At 39.2% G+C, this 21,530-nt stretch overlaps 2 protein-coding genes and 1 long non-coding RNA gene across 3 annotated transcripts; 2 read left to right on the forward strand and 1 right to left on the reverse strand.

Annotated features, from left to right (window-relative positions):
* The first annotated feature begins 2,484 nt into the window (after positions 1 to 2,484).
* Positions 2,485 to 7,503, forward strand: LOC131431821 (uncharacterized). The gene is made up of 2 exons (XR_009229734.1): positions 2,485 to 2,562; positions 7,164 to 7,503. It is a non-coding gene; the product is annotated as an uncharacterized LOC131431821 (long non-coding RNA).
* On the reverse strand, positions 7,498 to 10,839 carry LOC131431815 (zinc finger protein 836-like). The gene is made up of 3 exons (XM_058597714.1): positions 10,401 to 10,839; positions 9,618 to 10,345; positions 7,498 to 9,555 (listed from the first exon to the last, which is right to left on the reverse strand). The coding sequence occupies exons 1-3, from the start codon at positions 10,533 to 10,535 to the stop codon at positions 7,626 to 7,628; spliced, it is 2,793 nt and encodes a 930-aa protein (XP_058453697.1). The 5' UTR covers positions 10,536 to 10,839; the 3' UTR covers positions 7,498 to 7,625.
* Positions 10,840 to 13,910: 3,071 nt separating this feature from the next.
* On the forward strand, positions 13,911 to 20,600 carry LOC131429367 (uncharacterized). The gene is made up of 2 exons (XM_058593443.1): positions 13,911 to 14,334; positions 14,388 to 20,600. Exon 2 carries the CDS (start codon positions 14,793 to 14,795, stop codon positions 20,598 to 20,600), a length of 5,808 nt encoding a protein of 1,935 aa, XP_058449426.1. The 5' UTR covers positions 13,911 to 14,334; positions 14,388 to 14,792.
* Positions 20,601 to 21,530: the final 930 nt, after the last annotated feature.

Here is a 21,530-nt window from a genome sequence, read left to right on the forward strand (position 1 = left end):
ATGAGCCACAATTTTTTTCGTGCAACATTCACTGCCCATACTTGCGTATCTGTCCCATATGGAAAATCGGCATGTCGAAAAAAAGACGATCAAAATTTTATTTCCAATTTTTTTAAATTTATTGTGTCACTTAATTCGAAATCATGGTATTATTACATGAAATATCGGTAATACACCTTTGCTATTCCAATATTGCAACAAATAAAAGTATTCAAATTTGCACTGAATGGGACTGATATGCGGGTACTTTGAATATGGGACAGACATGAGTTGATAATTTTGTCACATTTCATTGAACAAACCCTCAACTCTGATTGCAATTTCTGAGAGTATATAGAGGATATATTTCATTCCTCAAGCGAACTCAAAATTGCCGAAAATCGATATGGGACTGATATGCGAGTATGGGCAGTTCACTTCACGATAGATGTGATAAGTGTTAAAATTGTTGTAGTTGGAATAATTATATAATAGGCAGGAGGATTTTGTTATAGTTCTGGAACGTAATGGAACGGTTTGGAAGATCGCGGCGAATAGTGCAGTAGGTGGCAGTAGTGTTTCCAACGTATAGCAAATTTGAAATTTATACAGGATTTTGAAAAATTTTGTTCGAGCCTGTATATCTGTTCTCTGTAGTTAAACCTTTAAGCGGCGGGTAGGGTGTAACACTTTTGAAAAATCATTTATTATTTTCTTAATATTTTCCTATAGTAAAACATTTCAAGAACTTTCTGTGAAATTTTCAAGCTTATTGGAACGAAACTCTGGAAGTTATGGTTCTTTATATATGGCTATCTCATTCTACGAAGAAGCAAGAGCTCGGCGCATAGGCCCAAGATTTATACTTCGATTGACTTCAAAACTTGACAAAACATTCTTGAAATGTTTCATTATAATAAATTATAAAAGAAAAAATATGATGTTTTGAAAATGTTGGACCCTATGGGATCCCTGGAGTAATTTATTGTTTCCATTGATTTTATAGACAAAAAACTTTAGACGCGTTTTTCTCGAAAGCAGGTTTTGAAAGTCCGTGTCCATCGTCATTCAAAAACTACTGCACCAATTTTTTTTCAAATTTTATACACACTTTCTACATATAAAAACCAGACCCCAACGTTTTCCATTTCGTTGTTTTTTACTTTGGAGAGGTTTAACAGCTACAAAATGGCGGCTTTTTTCGTGAAAAACCGTAGTTTTCACTTTGACAACCACCAAAAATTTAAAAAATGAAAAAAAAAATCAAACAAACGTTGGGGTCTAGAAAAACTTCTTCTCTAACTATGCTGCGTTCATTTGTTCACTTCTGATTAGTCTGTGCTGAGATACAGTGGACACCGCAAATCATGATTTTTAGGAAGTGTTCTCAAAAATACCTCTTCACCGACTTATTTCTCAATTTTTTTTCCGCGAAAAAATTACAAAATGTTATTCGAATGATGCTTTTTATCCTGCAAAACATTTGAATTTATTTTGTTGAACGATAATTCTGGAAAAAATTCTATTCGCCTCGATCTTTCAATACGTTCCACTACGTTCCGGACCGATAACAAAATCCTCCTGCCTGTTAAAGAAATATTCCAACTACTTAACACTTATCATACGATTTCCCTAAGTGTTACAGACAATTTTATTTCCATGTCGCATAAACCACACGAGAATTCGATCGGAATAAAACAAAAATAAACTTGTCATTTTAACCAACAGCAAAACAAAAATCTAGCGTGAAGTGAATTTTGCACCAACAAATTGTGGCTCATGTGAAAGCGGCACCCAAATTGTGGTGGCACCTTGTGTCGATCGTGGTGACATCTGCAAGTGTTCACCACGCTGATTGAGCAAATTTTACACACAGTTCATAAGTGAGCCTGTATATCTGTGGCTTAACTTCAGCAATAGGACGTCAAGGCGAAATACTTGACTTATTGGAAAGATTTTCAATAATTTACGCGTTTCTAATGAATTATTACATACAAACAAATTCGCAACCTCTCATTCTGCTACCAACGCAGAAGGCGATAGCACCCAGTCGACGCCGCTCTATTGACCAAATGTCATCATAGAGGGGAAACATGAAATAGGAACTTGTGAGCAGCAAAGACATCATATTAACAAGATATCCAGCTCTCACATTTTCCGAACAAATCATTGGCAACATCATTTTTTACGAGCATGTCGCCACCAAGCGAGTCCGCATCGAATCTCATACATAGAAGCAGGGGAGAGAAATGTCAAATTCATGCGCGTCAAAATAGCAGGGCTGCGCACCCATACAATTGACAGGATATGTTGAATGTGATGCCGTGCGATGGCGTTGCTGAACTGAAGATTGATTTCGCTCCAAGCTGACAGGGTCTGTGAGCAGTTATATCATCTTTTGACGACCAGTACACACATAGATAGGCTTAATTCATAATACATCTTATCTATGAAGGTACTCACTGTGGTACTACACAATTCGAACGATTTCAATAGCCCAGATGGCCATTTGGAAGTATCGATCTCGTTCAGCTCATTATGGATTCGGATACTGGTCGATCGAAGGGTTACGGATTCATAACAGTAAGTAGTTATTTATTGTTCCGTTGCTCGTACCGTTAGACGCCCTCTATTGAGGTAGTATCCTATACTGACGTAAGTGACACTACACTTCATTCAAATCCTAAAATTTCTTCGCATTTACAACAGAATGCGATTGAAATTCTCGTCTACTGTCAGAATTTCAATCGCATGAAAAGCCCAGCCAAAATGAAGAAAATTCAACAAAATATTTTATCATCTTGTTTCTCAGTTATTCTTGGAACTGAAAGTAGTTGGGACGAAAGCGTAAAATGCGAAGAAATTCTTGGAAATAACTATAACGTATTCCGGCATGACCGTAACTTAGCAGTATCCAACAAAAATTCTCGAGGTGGAGTCTTCATTGCAGTGAGTGCTGATTTTCATCCGACAAAATTGAAATAAATAAACACAAAGAATTTGAAGATGTTTGGACGACAGTATTTATATCAGGACAAAAACATATTTTTGCCACCGTGTGTTTTCCCTCTGAAAATGCTAACAAAACAACTTTCGAGCTATTCTTTCAAACCATAGAAAAAATTATGTCGAATATGGAAACAGAAGTTAAGTTACACATATACGCACGGAACAACCGAAATTAGTTCTGCACCTAATTCGTATTACTGTTTTTGAATTAGTTGATTTTAACAACAGAATTTCCAAAATAACTAAAAAATTAGTTAAAATTGAGAATTTACTTTGCTGAAAAAAACTCTTATTTTTAGTGAATGTGCTTAGTTGGCGAATATCCTGGACACAAACCAGCAATATTTCAATCCAACACGAAATTCTCATTGACAACTAATTTTGTTATTAAAATCAGAAAATTTGTTTCTATTTATCTGTCACCATCATTACTGAAGGGCAGCACAAAGAAAACAAAAATGATATTGGTCTTATTAACAAGTTTATTAGCCAAAAACTCATGAGAAGTGTCAAAGCAAAACAATCCATTAAAAGGCTAAAAAGGACAGTCTTGTTGAAACTGCTTGCAAATTGTTTAGATGTTTTTCGAATGTGTTACGATATATCCATACATAAATTTCTAAACCGATATGTAAAAATGACGTAAACTGTTAGTGAAAAGTGTATTTATTCAGAATTTGTGCGCATTTGAAGCGATTGTGCGTAATAATGTTTTTACGCGGAACAGTAAAGTGAGTTTCGAATGTTGCACTCTAATTGTATATGTATTTGGTCTACGTTTTCCGAGTGCTTAAAGTTTCAAGTGAGAGAGTCGATTTTGCGAAGTCGAATGAAGAAAACAGCGACTAAGAAGAAAAATTTTCAAATAGAAGTTGATGTTTTGTTTATGTCTTTTTCTCCAATACAACATCGTGTTTATACCTGCCAATAAAGAAAAGACAACCGCGACTGAAATATTTTTCGATAGTAGTGTGCCATCTAGTGGCTAGTAGTTATTACGGTGTTAACGTTTTTTCGATGACAGAGCGCCATATAGCTGCAAATTGCAGAAACCAATTCAACTATTTATGTTGGTTGAAAACAACGTTTCATTTCTTTAATTCAACTAAAAAATTAGTTGAATGGAAATGAAGTGTGCCTTAGCTAAGAAATGACAGCACGTTTAATTGATGAATTCAACTAAAAAAATAGCCATTTCAACAAATATTTTATTATTATTAAGGGAATTAGAATTAAAAAATCTAAATTAGCAAAAGTAAGATTTTTTTAGTTGTCTCAAAAAATAACTAACTAAAATCAGAAAATCAACTAATTTTTTCGCCAAAATGCTGATTTCGGTCTTTCCGTGCGGTGACTCTAACCAACGAAACGCTTGCTTCATCACCGTTGATCAAAATAAATCCATTCTGCTTCCAATTGCAGGAGAAAATGAAACACTACAATTTCTTTTCGACAGGATTTATTTATTCGGTTTGAATCAAATTAATTCGGTGAAAAACAAACAAAATTCATATCTTGATCTTCTTTTCACAAACTGTACCGAAGACTTCTGTGTGAATGCCTCACAAAATCCACTCTGGAAGCACTTCACACAGCAATTGAACACTCCATCTTTATGCATAACATGTCTCTTCCTAACGAAATAGAATACGAGGAAGTGCCGGAATACCACAAAACAAATTTCGAAGAAGCAAAACGTAGACTAAGTACATTAAACTGGCAAAATATTTTGAGTATGGAAGGAAACGTCAATGAAGAAGTGGAAAAATTCTATCTAATTATTAACAACTCAATTTCGGAAATTGTACCAGTAAAAAGAAGAAAAAAAAGTCAGAATAGCAAATTGCCTGTCTGGTTCAACCCTCAACTGAGAAACCTGAAAAATAGAAAGCAGAATGCACATAAGACTTATAGAAAGTATAAAATGTATGTTATCAATCTACAAAACTACCTCGACATTTGCAATGACCTGAAAATAGCAATCAACTCGGCACACTTAAAGGAGGCTTACAAATTTGTTGCCAGTAGTGCTTAAAGCCTACCTGAAAACATGTAGCATAAATAAAAAGCGGCGTTTCCAGATGCGGCCACCTTGAGTCGAGCTGGAAATATGAAAACAAAAATATGCATTGATTTTCGGCTTACAAAAATGTTCAATATTTAATGATGCATATACGGATTGTTCAAAGAATAAACTTACTTTGATCTATTGAATTATTCCTTGCATTGGGTTATTTTTTCGCATATCCCCCAAAGTTTTGTCTCGAGGACGCTTTCCACACGGTTCCACGCTTCTTCGAAGATTCTTCATTTTTTCACTCGAGAATTTCATTAGAAAATAATCGCACAATGCGAAGCGAAAATGTAACGCGGCAATAAATGACAGCTGTCGTGCTGAATCTCGGCAACAGCTAGCGCATATTCCGAAATCTCGGCAAACGTCTCTGCTGATGTCGGCATATCTGTTGTTTACTGATAAATTCAGCAAGCAATTATGCCAAATTTCGGCAAAGTGAAGCATTTTACCGAAATATCAGTGAATGCATTTAACGAAGTTCAGAAACATGCGTATTGATTACTGAGCAATCAGCAAATTTACGTGTTGCTGATCAGTTTCGGCATTTTATTATGCCGAGCTCAAGAAATGGTTTTAAGTGTGTGGACCTGACGGAATTGCACCAATATTTTTGAAGCAATTAGCCACTGAGCTCACAACACCATTACAACATCTCTTCAACTTATCTCTAAGAACAGGAATATTTGCAGAAACATGGGAATCCTCCTTCTTAGTACCGGTCTTTAAATCAGGCTTAAAATCAGACATACGTAATTATCGAGGAATTGTCTTTATCTCGTGCATTCCAAAATTATTTGAAAAAATTATCAATGGGAAAATATTTCAACAAGTAAAAAACTACATAACTCCAAAACAACATGGCTTTTCAAAGATCGATCTATGTCAACAAATCTCCTGGAATTACATTAGACTAAACTGGACTACATTTTCTCTTCCATCATATAAAGCGCGTTGTATGCTCAAAAAACTTACAAACACTCGAAGAACGCCGCAAAGCTACAATGCATTATTTTATCAACGACATTATTTCTCAACGAGTACAATCTGAATCATTGCTTTCACAACTAAAATTTTATGATCCTAGTCGCCATCTCAGAAGTCGTCAAATATTCTCGGAAAAAATATAAAACAAATTACGCCAGAAATAATCCTATTAATCAAATGATGCGCTTTTATAACGAAAACTGTCAAAAAATCGATCTAACTATGTCCAGGAAACAAATAAAAGAAAAATTGAAACCAAATCGAAGAAATTATGTAGAGTAGAGTGACTATAATCAGAGTGGCGACAGCTGTTCGTTTGGAATGACAGCTCCCAGTTCCAAACGAGCAAACGACCTGTCAATTCAATGTAAAGCTAATGGAATGTTTGGAATTGTTGCCAAAATTACGGATGAGATGTCTAGAGCATATAAGAAACCATTGTAACTTTTTTGTCTGTAGTCTACATTTCGACCGTCCCACGACAAAAGGGCCTAACTGCAAATGACAGTTTTTCTTTGTTTACTTTTTCTTTTACGATTTACCGAACAGATTTTATATTTGACGCTTTAAGGACTGTTCACACATATCCGGTCCGGTTCAGTGCCGGCACGACACCGTGCACGGATACTAATATTATTTCATTCGTTTTCTAGGCGCGCATTCACACCTATCCGGCACCGTGCCGTTTCAGTGCAGCTCGCCGTCAGTGTAGCGTCCGTCCAGCAAACTCAAATTCGTCGTCACCGATATTTTTTATTTTCATTGAAGTCGGTATGTCATTGCATTGGCTGTGCCGGAACGAGAAACAGCACGGAAACGGAACGGAAGGGTTCCGATAAAAAAGAACACTGACGGCGCACTGAAGGCACTTTCACTGAACCGCCACGGAACTGAAATGTGTGAATAGTCCTTTACTCTTCGCAAAACTTTCAAGGTAAAACTACAAGCTTTCGATTTGGAAACTTTAGAGAATTTGCAATAATGGCTTCGTAATAATGAAAAGAGAAAGTAAACAAAGAGAGGCTCTCATTTGCAGTTAGGCCCTTTTGTCGTGGGACTATCGATTTGTTTGACGAATAAATAAAATATATTTACTATGTCCATTCGCTTGCAGTTCCACAACGCAGATGATGCCAGGAAAGCGCTGGAAAAGTTGAATGGGTTTGAGGTAGCCGGACGCCCGATGAAGGTCGAACATGTGACGGAACGTTCGCTCGACACGGACGAAATGGATTGCAGCGATTCCAATTAGAAGCAATACCTGATTCTGACTCGGAATCTGTTTGGAAATCATACCAAATTCCAGACGAGTTAACTGGTCTTAGTTAAGATTAGCTGAGCTATTTGGGAACCGATGGGTGATATCAATAATTAAACTAGCTGTGAGATAGTTAATAATTCATTTGTAAAAGTTGTCTTGAATAAAATCCACGTTTATTGGATTGAACAGAAAAGATGGTAAATATCGACTAAAAGAATTTAGTTTTACATTTGTTTGTAACAAAAACAAACGTTTTTTTAACGAAAACATTTCTGTGTGTACACAATATAAAAAAAATAATGCATTCCTTGACAATCAAACGACATTATCTTCCGTATGCTTTTGCATATGTATCGCCAGTTCCCGATTCCGGATGTAGGCCGCCGGACAGTGTGGACACTGGAACGGTCGCTCTCCGGTGTGGGTTGACATCTCGTGTCGCTTCCGATCGGTGAAGTGAGCGAACGCTCGTTCACAAAACCGGCACGGGTACGGTTTGGCCCCGGTATGAACCCGCATGTGGGCATTCAGCTGTTCCTGGGTGGGAAACTTTTTCGGGCACAGTTTGCAGTCGAATGGATAATCGTTGGAATGGACAGCGCGCCGGTGTCGTTTCAGGACGCCCTTATTGCGAAAACTGGCACCGCAATCACCGCACACCTGCTGCCGCAAATCGGAATGAATTTCCCGGTGAGCTTTGAGCCGTTGTGCCGTCAGAAACACCTTGCCGCATGTCTCACAAGGGAATTCGGATGTTTTCCTCAGATGTACGATGTTTTCATGTTCTCGGTTTGCGGACCAACGGGAGAACGTTTGACCACAGAAGCGACATGCGTATTGCTTCGTGAAACGGGTGAATCGATGCCACACGAGGCAGGTGGCATTTTCGAACGACTTGCAACAACCGGGACAAACGTTGGCATCACTGGTGCGTTCTGCTTCGTTTTCACGTCGTTTACCGGAATGGTCCACAGCACAATGCTCCAGTAGCAGCCCTTCGGTAGTGAACTCTTTGGCACACTTTGGTAAACAGCAGACATACTTGTTTTTGGTAACACCTGGTTTTTCCGGTGCCTGTTTTTCCAATTTTATATTCTCAGTAGTATAATCCGTTGGAATATCCGAGTGGTTTGGCGCATTCTGTAGGTGCTTTGCCATGGTATGTTGCTTGGAGAAAACTAGTTGGCAAATCGTACAGTGATATAATTTACTAATCGATCGTCTAGTATTTTGATGCATCAACAGTCCCCGGTCCCATTCGAAACGCCCGTAGCAAATGTCGCACTGATATTCGCCCACCGCGTCCGCGTTGTCGATGAGATGAATTCTTCGTCCGTGCTGAATCAGTTCATTGTACGTTTCGAAAAATTGTCCACAACCACAGCAGCGTTCTCCCGTCACTGTGATGGCTTCGTATTTGTCATATTTGTCCACTTGGACTATGAATATCGGATCGGGCATGGTGAGATGGCGATGTCTTGTTAGCGAACGGTTATTGTTTCTCGACCGAACCTTCGGGTTTGCTATCGCATCGGTCACTTCACTGTCGAACGCTTTCATCACATCGATATCGTTCAGTTCGACCAACGTGGTTTTATCGATTTTTTTGCCATCGCACGAACTCAACAAGTTTTGCTTGTGCTTTTCGCTGTGAAATTGATGATACTTGAGGGAACCTTTTCCGGTGAAACCTTCATCGCAAATCAAACAGATCAGTACATCCTTGCTGGTGATGAAGTTAATGTGCTTCGAAAGCTGCTTGTCGTCCGCGAAGCGACAATAGCAAATGGGACAGATAGATTCGTTGTTCAAGTCGACGTCTTTTTGGTGTGTGTCTTTCGCGTGCTGAAACACCTGCTCTCGCTTGAGACAAGTAAAGTCACAACCGCAGCATCTTTCACCGTTCAGCTTTAAATACTGAAATGTTTTGAATGTAAGGCGATGCACCACCAGTGATTCTGGTATATCGATAGTCTCGACGCCATGGCAGTCAGCCGTATGGAAGGAATCATTGAATATATAGTTCCTCTTTTTAGGACTGTATCGAGTAGAACTTTCGTCCATACGAGATTCACATTCGTCATCCGTTTTCCATGCCTGGTCGCGATCGTCACTGTCGTCATTGATGTCGGTCTGATTGCCATGCGTCTCGTCCTCACTCCTTTTGCTCCTATTACAGTCTGTCACATCGGCATCTGTGTAATCGTACTCGTCATCCGTCATGATGAAAAAATCTTCTTCTTGGCTGAAAATGAAAAAGATCTCATAACTTTAACATTTCCTAAAAAAAAACACTTCCGAACGTACCAATTTACGTCGGCATTCCGACAAAGTTGCAAGTGAGCTTCGATTTGACGTTGCTGGTTGAAATATTTTTCACAAATTTTACATACAAATATGTGTTTCGACTTACAATCGTCGACGTGCCTTGTCAGGTCGATTTCGGTGGCGAATTTGAAGAAACAAATCGGACAGTAATTCCCACTGCCGACAATTTCGATGCAGTGAGCCTGACTCGAGTGTTGCAGCAGTTCCTTTCTCGTCAACCCAACGAAACAGCAGCCACAGCATCGATCACCTTTAACTTCCACTACGAAGTGATCGATCCGGTCAGTAATCCGCAGCACGGTCGGCTCCTGGGGCATCGTGAATTTGTTTTTCCTGTATGTCCGCTGAAGGCAGAGCTTTTTACTGGCGCTAGACAAACTGACTTCTGCGGAACGTTTGGCACCGTCATCCGTCGTAATTGGAGCCGTATCAAAACCGTCCTCATCCATATTTTCATCTTCTAAATACTCATAGAAAAACCCGTCATTATTTTCGTCATCATTAGTCCCCATCTGCTCTAGTTTAATTTCATTTTCGGCAATAAATTCGTCTTGTAATGATTCCGGTCCACTTCTAGAACAGTTTGTTACATTTTCCTCTATCATTCCTTCCGCTTCGCGAATCATTCTCCGAACAAGATAACCGGTTCTCACTTTATTGAGGCAAGCAATGCAGATCGATTCAGACCGGTGTGTTTCACTGAAAAGCTGTATTAGACTAATGTTATTTGTTTTTCCCCCACGAAAACTGTAGAATGCTAACCTCCACATCGGCCAATTCACGTATCATGATTGCTATCTGTGTGCCTCCATCAACATCGAAAATAGACTTCATTCCTTTGAGGGATGCTCCGCCGTCGCATCTACAAAATCGGCAGGTTTCCGTCTGGTCTTCCATTTTTCTCGAATTTAGCTCCCAACTTAGTGTGGAAAAATGTAATTTCGAGGACAACCTATAAACAAATCACGAAACACTCTACTGTTATGACAGACAGCGATGCCAGATAGTAGTAGTGTCATTTCCGTAGATTGGCATTTTTCTCGGAAGCTCTCGCGGTGAAAAGCTTTTTTTTTTGCTCGTTAGACAAAACTAGTTTCCGTAGTTATCCGTTGATAAATTTAAATTTCCGTAGATTTCCGTAGAAAAAATCCAATTTCCGTAGATTTTGTCTACGGATCCGTAGATCCGTAGAAAATGTTCGAATCCGTAGATCTACGGAAATTTCCGTAGTTCTGACATCGCTGATGACAGATGCGCCCAGTGCGAAGCAGTATGATACACATCCAGCGTTGCCAACATTCCAGATTTTCTCGCTTCGACCAACGATGCCAGATATTTTCATAGAAAATCTGAATTACTTTCACGCTTACTTGTGGCTACTCAGTGAGTGGATCAAAAGTAGGGTAACAGAGGTATTTTGGCCACTTCATATAATTTGGCCCACCTAACAAACTTTATCGATTTCATCGGATTTTATCGATGTTAAGTAACTCATTTTACATCAATTTGAAGCTAATCACATTAAATTACCTATTGCGGAAGGGGTTTTTAAAGATATTACAATATTTGGTGGATATTTTTATAAAGTGGGCCAAAATAAAATCAATCCTAAAGTGGGCCAAAATACCTCTGTTACCCTACTCATTTTCGGCAGCTGTGAACAGACGTCAAAAAATGAGTAGAATTTAAAACTATCACTGATGCAAAATTACCTAGTCGCGCCGACCGACATTTTCATGTGTGAAATTTTCGAGTGTTTTTAGAATGGAGAAAATAAAAAGTTTTGTGGACAGCTAGTCGTATCAGGCTCTAGTTGGTAAGTAAAATACATTATGTTTATGCATGTTTACATTGTGAAATATAAGTACATTGTGAATAGATTTCCAATGTCCCGTGCGTGGTTGCCTGATGGTAACGGACACTTCCATCAGAAATGCTGTAGACGTATATTTCAAAGCGTTCTAATGGAGTGTACAAAACTAGCCATAATACTCGAAAAACGGTTAATACAATCGCCAGCGTATTACAGGAAGCTATGAAAACCCAGCAGATGTAAAAATTAAAGAACTTAAGAAAAATAAACCTTTCAAAATAATAATTTTCTTTTAATTTATTGAGAAATCGTTGAAAAATTGAATACATTTATTCTTAATTAAATAATGAGTGTTTCCTACTAATTTACAAATGTCAACAAAAGAAAGTAAGTTCTACTCAAATTTTGCGAAAAGCATATTTACCCAAAATTGCATAATTCCCGTTCTACTCAATTTTGGGTAGGTATGGCTTTTGCGAAATTGGGTGACTTTTGATTCAATTTTGGGTAGCTACAAGTAAGCGTGTTGTATAAAAAATCTGTATTAATCCGTATTAACTAATGAAATGGAATTCTTACAACAAAATGATGCTTGAAGATGTTATTCCAATAGATTGTGGTTGTAGGATGGTAAATTCAATCAGTCATAATTTTTACGTTTCGTCTTTGACTCATCAGTGCAGAGCAGTTCAAATTGAACTGCTTAGTGCTAAACACGGCAGTTCAATTTGAACCGCTAAGCAGACGTAAAGTTTCTGCTACTTAGCGGTTCAAATTGAACTGCCGAGTTTAGTACTAAGCAGTTCAATTTGAACTGCTCTGCACTGATGAGTCAAAGACGAAACGTGAAAATAATAAAAAGATTATGTGCCCTACACTGAAATAAAAATCTTATTCATAATCATTAGATTTGTCATATGAATCATATGCAGAATATAATTTATAGAAGTTATATGGAAACTTATAATCTCTATTTAATGTGTACGTTAAATCTAAATAGACATTACCATAATGAATGTTATAAGAATATCCCATAAAATGTATATGGAAATCCGATGAAACCTAACTCGTTACATAATTTATATTCATTGGATATGTCTTATGAATCGTACGCAGATGGTATTTCACAAAAGACATATGACAACTTATGTCCTTTAATGGAACTCTACATAAAATCTAAATGATGTTCAATAAATGTTATATCTTCATAATCTTCATGATATTGATAAAAATACCATATACAAGTTATGCGAAAAGTCGATAAAACTTAAGCCAATATAATTTTAATATTCATTACATTTTTCTAATAATCGCATGCTGATTATGTTTACTAAAAGTCATGTGAAAACTTATATTTTTTATTGGAAGCGTACATAAAATCTACAACAAGGAAGAAAACGAGACACTGTTTTCTTAAGCTGAAGAAAATAGCATTAAATAATATTTTAACTTAGACACATAATAGAGTTTGTTTTTACGAAAGAATAGTTGTGAATCGTACTGCTTGAAGCTGAAGAAGGAGTTGTGTCCTCGATATTCATCAACTGCTCCAGACAGTTTTTTAGGAAGTTCCGTTATTTTAAATCGCTGACAAGACAGCTCATTCAATTTCGTAATGGATTATGAAATAAATACCCGGTACGTCTCATCACTCTGTCTGTCTGTCTGTCTGTCTGTCTAATAAGAGGATTTAAATGTTTTATTTATAGTTTCGGGATCCTACTTCTCCTTCGCAAATATCAGCAGGTGCTCCCTTACAAAACTATCGACTAGTATAGCTCAAATCCTCGAGAAAAGAAGTAGTTTCCGATTCGTTGTGCATCTGATTCGTCTGGTAAATGTAAATATCCGATGAAATCAGCCAGTTCCAAAAAAGTAAGTGTAGTTGAAATATTAAAATGAATTTTCATTATGAAACTCTTCACATACGAAAAATATAACAAGTTTTTGGTAAGACAATTGTTTTTAAAGTTTTTTATTCCCTTAAGCACCATTATCCCAGTATTTTAATTAATTTGAATCTTATATGTCAATCAAACAGGAATCATTTGATCTATATATAACTGCTATATAGAAATGGGATGAACTCCATCAAAAGTTATATATACATTTTCTGGAACTAATCATATGGTATAGATAAACCTATCTATATTAATTCGAAGTGAATATAATATGCGCTTCACAAATTGTTTCAATGTATGTTGTGTGCATATCTAGTAATGGTTATAGGGCGTGCCAATAAATTTGACTCAGACAGGAAATTTCATTACGTGACGAATAGTTTTATGTTTCATAAGATTATCTTATATATTTGACAAGATGTTGAATACACTTTGTAGCTATCAATGGAAATGCTAATAGTGAAAAATCATTCGAATAGCATATTATGTGAAAATGAGAATTTAGCTCAGTGTAGCACAAAATTTGGCTAACCCCTATGTTACGTACAACTCCGCTGGGCCGTTCAACGTTACAAACCGATAACACTTCATCTGGCAACACTCGATACGTGGAAGACAATCTGTCAAATAACAACGGAAAAGGCGAAGAAAAAGTAGGTCGAGAAGAAGTAAAGTTGATGTTAAAGTGAAAGGTGGTTTCTTTGAAAGTGAGTTGAATTTAATTAATTATATTGATTTCGCAAAGCATATAGTGCGTAGGAGACTTAAAAACTTGAATTCGTAAGTACGGAACTGAAATGTAGAAATTACAATAACATCTAAAACTTAGCCTAATATCACAGATACTCATCACAGCGAGATTGCACTTAACCTAGTATCACAGATAAGTCGCATTTGTTGAAGAATTATATTGCTATCGAATACTGTAAAATAGAACTGAATTCCAATCTTTAGGAGGTTGCAAGATAGGACACCAATTAATGTAAGCAAACAGATAAATTGAATTTGAACGTTTAAATAATAATATTTTTGCAGCTTTGATCTGCTATCACCTGATCCAAAGAGTGTTCTTTCAAGTTCCGAACATAAATCAAAGATTAATTGTTCAATTGGAATACCCTTTAGAGATGGAAGATTCATCCGCTGATAATCATTGCATGCTCTGCCAAGACCCGAACGGAGCAGATAATATGGTACAATGTGATACCTGCTCGTTGTGGACTCATTTTCGCTGCGCTGGTGTTACCGATGAAATTAAAAATTGTTCATGGAATTGTGCTAAATGCTCAAATCAATTGCGCTTGCCAAAGCAAACTAAAAAATCTATAAAAAAGGGAGTTTCCAAAAGCGACGGCGGATCCGTAAGAAGTACAGTGTCAGCATTGAATGCGTCACTGCGACAGTTGGAAGAAGAACACTTAATGAAAGAAAAGGTACAGGATGAGGAATACCTGTTACGGGAAAAAGGGTTTGGAATTGGAGCGTATGCTTAAAGAAAAGGAGCTGTTACACGAAAAGCAGATTCAGGAAAAGAAGAGAAAACTGGATCGAGAGATCCAAGATCGTTTATTGGAACATGAGCAAGAAATGTTTGAAAAACGCCTGGCGGATGAGGCCGCGTTTCAAAAAAGACGACAAAATTTGCATGAACAGTTTCAGATACGCATGAAAACTGTAAGGAAACTTTCTGCTGGCGAGGGAGCCGTGGGGGGTGTCTCGGATAAGAATAACGACAAAGAGCTATCCAGCAGGAAGAAAGTTCAGCTCTGGTTGAGTGATCAAAATGAGTCTCAGGAAAGCGAAGGTAAAGATGAAATTAATGATACGAAAGGAAAATTTTCGGAAAAAAAGATCGGGAAATTAGTAGGAAGAAAGCAGAGTACGTTATCGGAAATCATTAAATTAATAGAGGAAAATGATGAAAACACGAGTCAGTCCGACGAAGAGGATAAGGGCGACGAAAGGTTGATGGAAGAAAACGAGCAAAACGGGCTGGGGCAGAAAACTAAATGGCCTCTGGACATACCAGAGAATGACGTATTTAGCAAGGAAGAACTTGAAAGATTCGCGAAATTATTGAAGATTCATAAAAGGGCTGGACAGGCAGGCCTTAGTATTACGAAAGAGCAACTAGCTGCACGCCAAGCTATATCCAAACATTTACCTACATTTAAAGGAGAACCGGAAGTTTGGCCTATGTTTATCAGCAGTCTGGAGTATACCACCAAGGCCTGTGGTTTTACTAATTTAGACAACCTGAAACGCCTGCAGGATAGTTTACAGGGAGATGCACTAGAGGCAGTGAAAAGTCGGCTTCTTCTACCCGAATCCGTACCAGACGTCATTAACGATCTGCGGGACTTATTTGGAAAGCCCGAAAAGTTATTGAAAAGTCTGCTTATGAAAGTTCGCAAAGCACAGGCACCGAGAGTGGATCAACTAAATACATTTGTTCATTTTGGAATAACCGTAAAACAGCTATGTGACCATCATGAGGCGGCGAAGATGTCCGATCATCTCAATAATCTCATGCTGGTGCAGGAAATAGTAGACAAGCTTCCTCCAAGCTATAAGCTAGATTGGGTCCGTTTCAGACGAAATAAGAATGGCACACCCCTTCGAATTTTCACAAATTTCATGAACGGTATAGTCTCTGATATCTCTGAGATATCGGAATTATCGCCAGGCGAATCGAATGAAGTATCCCGTTTTAATAAAATGCGCCCGAAGAGAGAATTCATGCATATGCATACCTCAATGACGGTAGGAAAGGACCCGTACTCGTATAAGAAAACTAGTCTATTTTGTTGGTTTTGCAAAAATGCCGATCACAAAATACGATTCTGCGAAGACTTCAAGCGATTGAAAGTCCCGGAGCGCTGGACGGTAGTAGAACAGTTTAATTTGTGTACACTTTGTTTGAACAATCATGGAAGGAGTAGATGCAATTTCAAGCTACGATGCAATGTAGGCGCCTGTCAAGGGAATCATCATCCACTGCTCCACCGCTCTATCGAACCAGTACCGATGCTGGAAGCTGAATGTAATACTCATACTCGCCTAAACCGTTCGGTAATATTCCGCATGCTGCCGATTACCATCCACGGGGATAGCGTCAAACTAGATGTCTTGGCGTTTTTGGACGAAGGATCCTCGGTCACCCTGGTAGAAGAAGATGTAGCTGATCAGTTAAAGCTAAAAGGGCATCTTGAACCCTTGATTGTTACCTGGACTGGAAATGTCAAACGCTATGAGGACCATTCGAGGAAGGTTGATTTTACGGTGTCCGCGAGTGGATCAACTGAAGAATTCCCGTTGCTAAATGCGCGCACGGTCAAACAGCTTGTATTGCCAAAACAGGAGGTGAAATTCCAGGAAATCGCTGAAAGGTATCCTAATCTACGGGACCTACCAGTTAGCGACCACGCCCTCGAAGAACCAAAGATAATGATTGGATTAGACAATTTACACATATTCGCACCAACGGAATCACGAATTGGTGAAGTGGGCGAACCAATCGCAGTGAAGTCGAAGCTAGGGTGGACTGTGTATGGACCATTGAAACAAACTACGGCTCAGCACATGTATGCTAATATGCACGATTCACCAGTGGTTAGCAATCAGGAGCTCCATAATATTTTGCGAAATCAATTCGTGCTGGATGAAGCTGGAATCTCGGGCGTAATGCCGGAATCAATCGAAATCGAACGAGCTAGAACTATTCTAAAACGTACCACTAAGCGAATAGGATATCGATTCGAAACTGGCCTGCTTTGGCGTACAGATCTTCGACGATTTCCGGACAGCTATCCGATGGCTGAAAGACGAATGAAAGCATTGGAAAGAAAGTTGGCGAAGGATCCGGATCTATTATCCCAAGTAGATCAGCAAATAAGAGACTACGAAGCTAAGGGTTACACGCACAAAATAACTGATAAAGAGCTGTTTGAAACCGATCCGTCGAAGGTTTGGTACCTCCCGTTAAATGTAGTACGGAATCCCCGAAAACCAAAAAAACTACGCCTGGTATGGGATGCAGCAGCGACAGTGCAAGGAATATCGCTGAATTCGGAACTATTGACGGGACCTGATATGTCAACGTCTCTTCCCGGAGTGATTCAACGCTTCCGAGAGCGGCGTTACGGTTTTGGAGGTGATATCAAGGAAATGTATCATCAGCTTCGAATCAAATCTGAGGACAAACAAGCTCAGCGGTTCCTGTATCGTTTTGACTCCTCAGGGCCATCGCAAATCTACGTGATGGACGTAGCAACGTTCGGCTCAACGTGCTCACCCTGCTCAGCTCAGTTCGTGAAAAACAAGAACGCCGAAGATTTTGCAGAACTGTATCCGGATGCCGTGACAGCAATTATCAAAAAACATTACGTCGACGATTATTTCGATAGCGTTGAAACTATCGATGAAGCGGTTAAGCGAGCACGCGAAGTAAAGTTTATTCATTCTCAAGGAGGATTTGAAATCCGGAACTGGGTCTCTAATTCCAAAGACTTTCTACGAGAAATGGGAGAGCAACACTCAAACCAATCCATACACTTTCACCAGAACAAAGACACTGAAATTGAAAGGGTTCTGGGTATAGTGTGGGATCCAGAAAGAGACGTTTTCTGCTTTTCGGCAACGCCGCCAGCGAAGGTGCAGGCTATGCTCCAGAGCTTGGAACGTCCATCAAAAAGGGTCGTTCTCAGTTGTGTGATGGCTATGTTCGATCCTCTGGGCCTTCTTGCACCATTCACGATCATGGGAAGAATGCTCGTGCAGGATTTGTGGCGAACTGGTTGTGAGTGGGATGATCCGATTGACGATGAGTCATTCGAAAAATGGATAAAATGGACGAACATGTTAACGGCGGTCGCAAAAATCCAAATTCCTCGTAGTTACTTCGGTGATGCTGAATCAAATCAAATGGAAAACCTTCAATTGCACATCTTCACTGACGCCAGTGAGACCGCATACGGTTGTGTGGCATATTTCCGTGTCGAAGTTAATGGAGAGGTGAGATGTGCGCTAGTAATGAGCCGCAGCAAGGTGGCACCGCTCAAAATGCTGACAATTCCTAGACTCGAGTTGCAAGCGGCAGTCTTAGGGGCCAGGTTGGCGGAATCCATTCGACGTAATCACAGTATAGAGATCAAACAGCAGTTCTTGTGGACAGACTCAAGGAACGTTTTATCGTGGATCAAGTCCGATCAGCGTCGATACCGGCAATTCGTGGGATTTCGTATTGGTGATATTCTAAGTCACTCTAGCGCAACAGATTGGAGATGGCTTCCGACAATGGATAATGAAGCAGACCGCGTGACAAAATGGAAGCTTGGGAAGAGTATACACTCCGACAGTTCTTGGTTTAAGGGAGCAAGAGTGCTATTCTACCATCAAAATGAGTGGCCAAAGCAGCCTGTAATTCCTGCAAACACCAACGAAGAGTTAAAAGCACACTTGCTTGTTCACGACGTTACTTTATCCAAAGTGCTGGTAGATTTTCGTCGCATTTCAAAGTGGCGGATTTTAGTTCGGATGGTTGCGTGCGTGTTTAGGTTTATTTCTAACTGTCGACGGCGAATTAGCGGTCAAGCGATCGAAACACTGAAGGCAACAAAAGCACAAGCAAGGTCAATTCAAATGGTGAATTGGCAGACGGAGCGTGCTCCCTTGAAGCAAGAAGAATTCCAGAAGGCGGAATACACTCTATTTAAAATAGCACAATATGAAGCATTTGGGAACGAATTGAAAGTGTTGATGCACAATCGTGGCTTACCAACGGCTCAATGGATAACTGTAGAAACATCCAGTCAACTGTATAAACTAACTCCACTTGTTGATGAAAATGGATTGGTGCGTTTAGAAGGAAGAACAAGACACGCTGAATATCTACCGTTTGATCTTCGGTTTCCAATTATTTTACCAAAGGAGCATCAGTTAACCATTATGCTCGTGCAGTACTACCACGAAAAGTTTGGCCATGGTTATCGGGAGACTGTGAAAGCTGAAATAAAGCAAAGATTCTTTGTGCATGGTATTGTAGGAATTATTCGGAAGGTAGCTGCGACATGCACGTGGTGTCGAGTTAACCGTAATCGCCCACATACACCGAGAATGGCACCACTGCCGGTTCAACGGCTGATCCCATATCTACGTCCATTTAGTTATGTGGGTCTGGACTATCTAGAGCCTTTTGAAGTGTCATCAGGTCGTCGTAGCGAGAAACGCTGGATCGTCCTTTTTACCTGTCTGGTCGTTCGCGCGATTCATTTGGAGATTGCACACGGTCTTACAACGCAGGCATGTCTAATGGCAATCCGAAGGTTTGTTTGTCGTCGTGGACCACCTCTGGAATTTATTTCGGATAATGGGACCAACCTCAGAGGTGCGAGTAGAGAGCTTGAAAATATAATCAAGAGTATTAATGAAGATTGTGCCGACGAGTTCACGGGCGCTCGATTGAAATGGAGTTTCAATCCTCCCGCCTCTCCTCATATGGGAGGCGTCTGGGAGAGGCTTGTTCGATCAGTTAAAGAAACTTTGGGTGTTTTAAATGACGGCAGGAGATTAACAGATGAGATCCTTCAAACATCGATCAGTGAGGCAGAAGATATGATCAACTCAAGACCTCTAACGTACGTGTCACAGATAGACGAAGTAGAAACTTTGACTCCCAACCATTTTCTTCGCGGAATGTCGCCAAACGAATCTCATCTTACACCTCCGCCTCCCCATGCGGCAGAAGCACTGCGAAATGCCTATCAACGGTCACAGCAATTGGCTACTCAGCTATGGGATCGCTGGATTAAGGAATATCTCCCGACGCTTAATCAACGATCAAAGTGGTTTAGAGACACGAAACCATTACAAGTTGGAGATCTCGTATATATAGTTGAAGGAGACAAGCGGAAACAATGGATACGAGGTTTGGTCGAAGAATTAATCGTATCTAGCGACGGGCGAGTACGTCAAGCATGGATTCGGACGAAAACGGGAATGTATAAACGAGCTACAGCAAAGTTGGCCGTTCTGGAAGTTAGGGATAGTAACACTGATCAAGATGCACTCATCGAACCAGGATTACGGGCTGGGGAATTGTTACGTACAACTCCGCTGGGCCGTTCAACGTTACAAACCGATAACACTTCATCTGGCAACACTCGATACGTGGAAGACAATCTGTCAAATAACAACGGAAAAGGCGAAGAAAAAGTAGGTCGAGAAGAAGTAAAGTTGATGTTAAAGTGAAAGGTGGTTTCTTTGAAAGTGAGTTGAATTTAATTAATTATATTGATTTCGCAAAGCATATAGTGCGTAGGAGATTTAAAAACTTGAATTCGTAAGTACGGAACTGAAATGTAGAAATTACAATAACATCTAAAACTTAGCCTAATATCACAGATACTCATCACAGCGAGATTGCACTTAACCTAGTATCACAGATAAGTCGCATTTGTTGAAGAATTATATTGCTATCGAATACTGTAAAATAGAACTGAATTCCAATCTTTAGGAGGTTGCAAGATAGGACACCAATTAATGTAAGCAAACAGATAAATTGAATTTGAACGTTTAAATAATAATATTTTTGCAGCTTTGATCTGCTATCACCTGATCCAAAGAGTGTTCTTTCAAGTTCCGAACACCCTAAATGACCAAACCTGCATCGCCCAGAAATAGTCGAAAACACGTTTTCATTCGGCACGTCAGAAAAAACATTGCACTTCGTTGCAAAACAAAAAGTGTTCTGTAAGTAGCAGAAACTTTACGTCTGCTTAGCGGTTCAAATTGAACTGCTCTGCACTGATGAGTCAAAGACGAAACGTAAAAATAATAAAAAGGTTATGTACCCTAGCACAAAATTTGGCTAACTCCTAAATGACCAATCAGTCATTGCCGCGCAAAGCTTTTATTTTATTTTTTATCCACAACAATTGAATTGTAATTCCATATATTTATGTAGTTCGAATTTGTTGACCTCATAATTTGATATGGAATTTCAACGCCCAATATGCAACGTCAAGTCGGGTCATACAACTCGCAGTTTGACAGTAAAATCTCATGATGCCATTACTTCCTTGAATATCAGTTCAAATTGGTTTTCAAATTATAATATAAATGGATTTCACAACAGATTCCCAGATTAATTTGTGATTTGTCCGTTGATTGATGGACTTT

The sequence above is a fragment of the Malaya genurostris genome, chromosome 2 (assembly GCF_030247185.1).
Source record: "Malaya genurostris strain Urasoe2022 chromosome 2, Malgen_1.1, whole genome shotgun sequence".
In the NCBI taxonomy this organism is placed as follows: domain Eukaryota; kingdom Metazoa; phylum Arthropoda; class Insecta; order Diptera; family Culicidae; genus Malaya; species Malaya genurostris.

Coding starts and splice junctions, on each gene's coding strand:
- LOC131431815 (XM_058597714.1), bottom strand. CDS start 10,535: ATGGAAGACCAGACGGAAACCTGCCGATTTTGTAGATGCGACGGCGGA. Junction 10,346..10,400: donor GTGAATTGGCCGATGTGGAG/GTTAGCATTCTA, acceptor AGTCTAATACAG/CTTTTCAGTGAAACACACCG. Junction 9,556..9,617: donor CGGAATGCCGACGTAAATTG/GTACGTTCGGAA, acceptor TTTCATTTTCAG/CCAAGAAGAAGATTTTTTCA.
- LOC131429367 (XM_058593443.1), top strand. CDS start 14,793: ATGAGGAATACCTGTTACGGGAAAAAGGGTTTGGAATTGGAGCGTATG.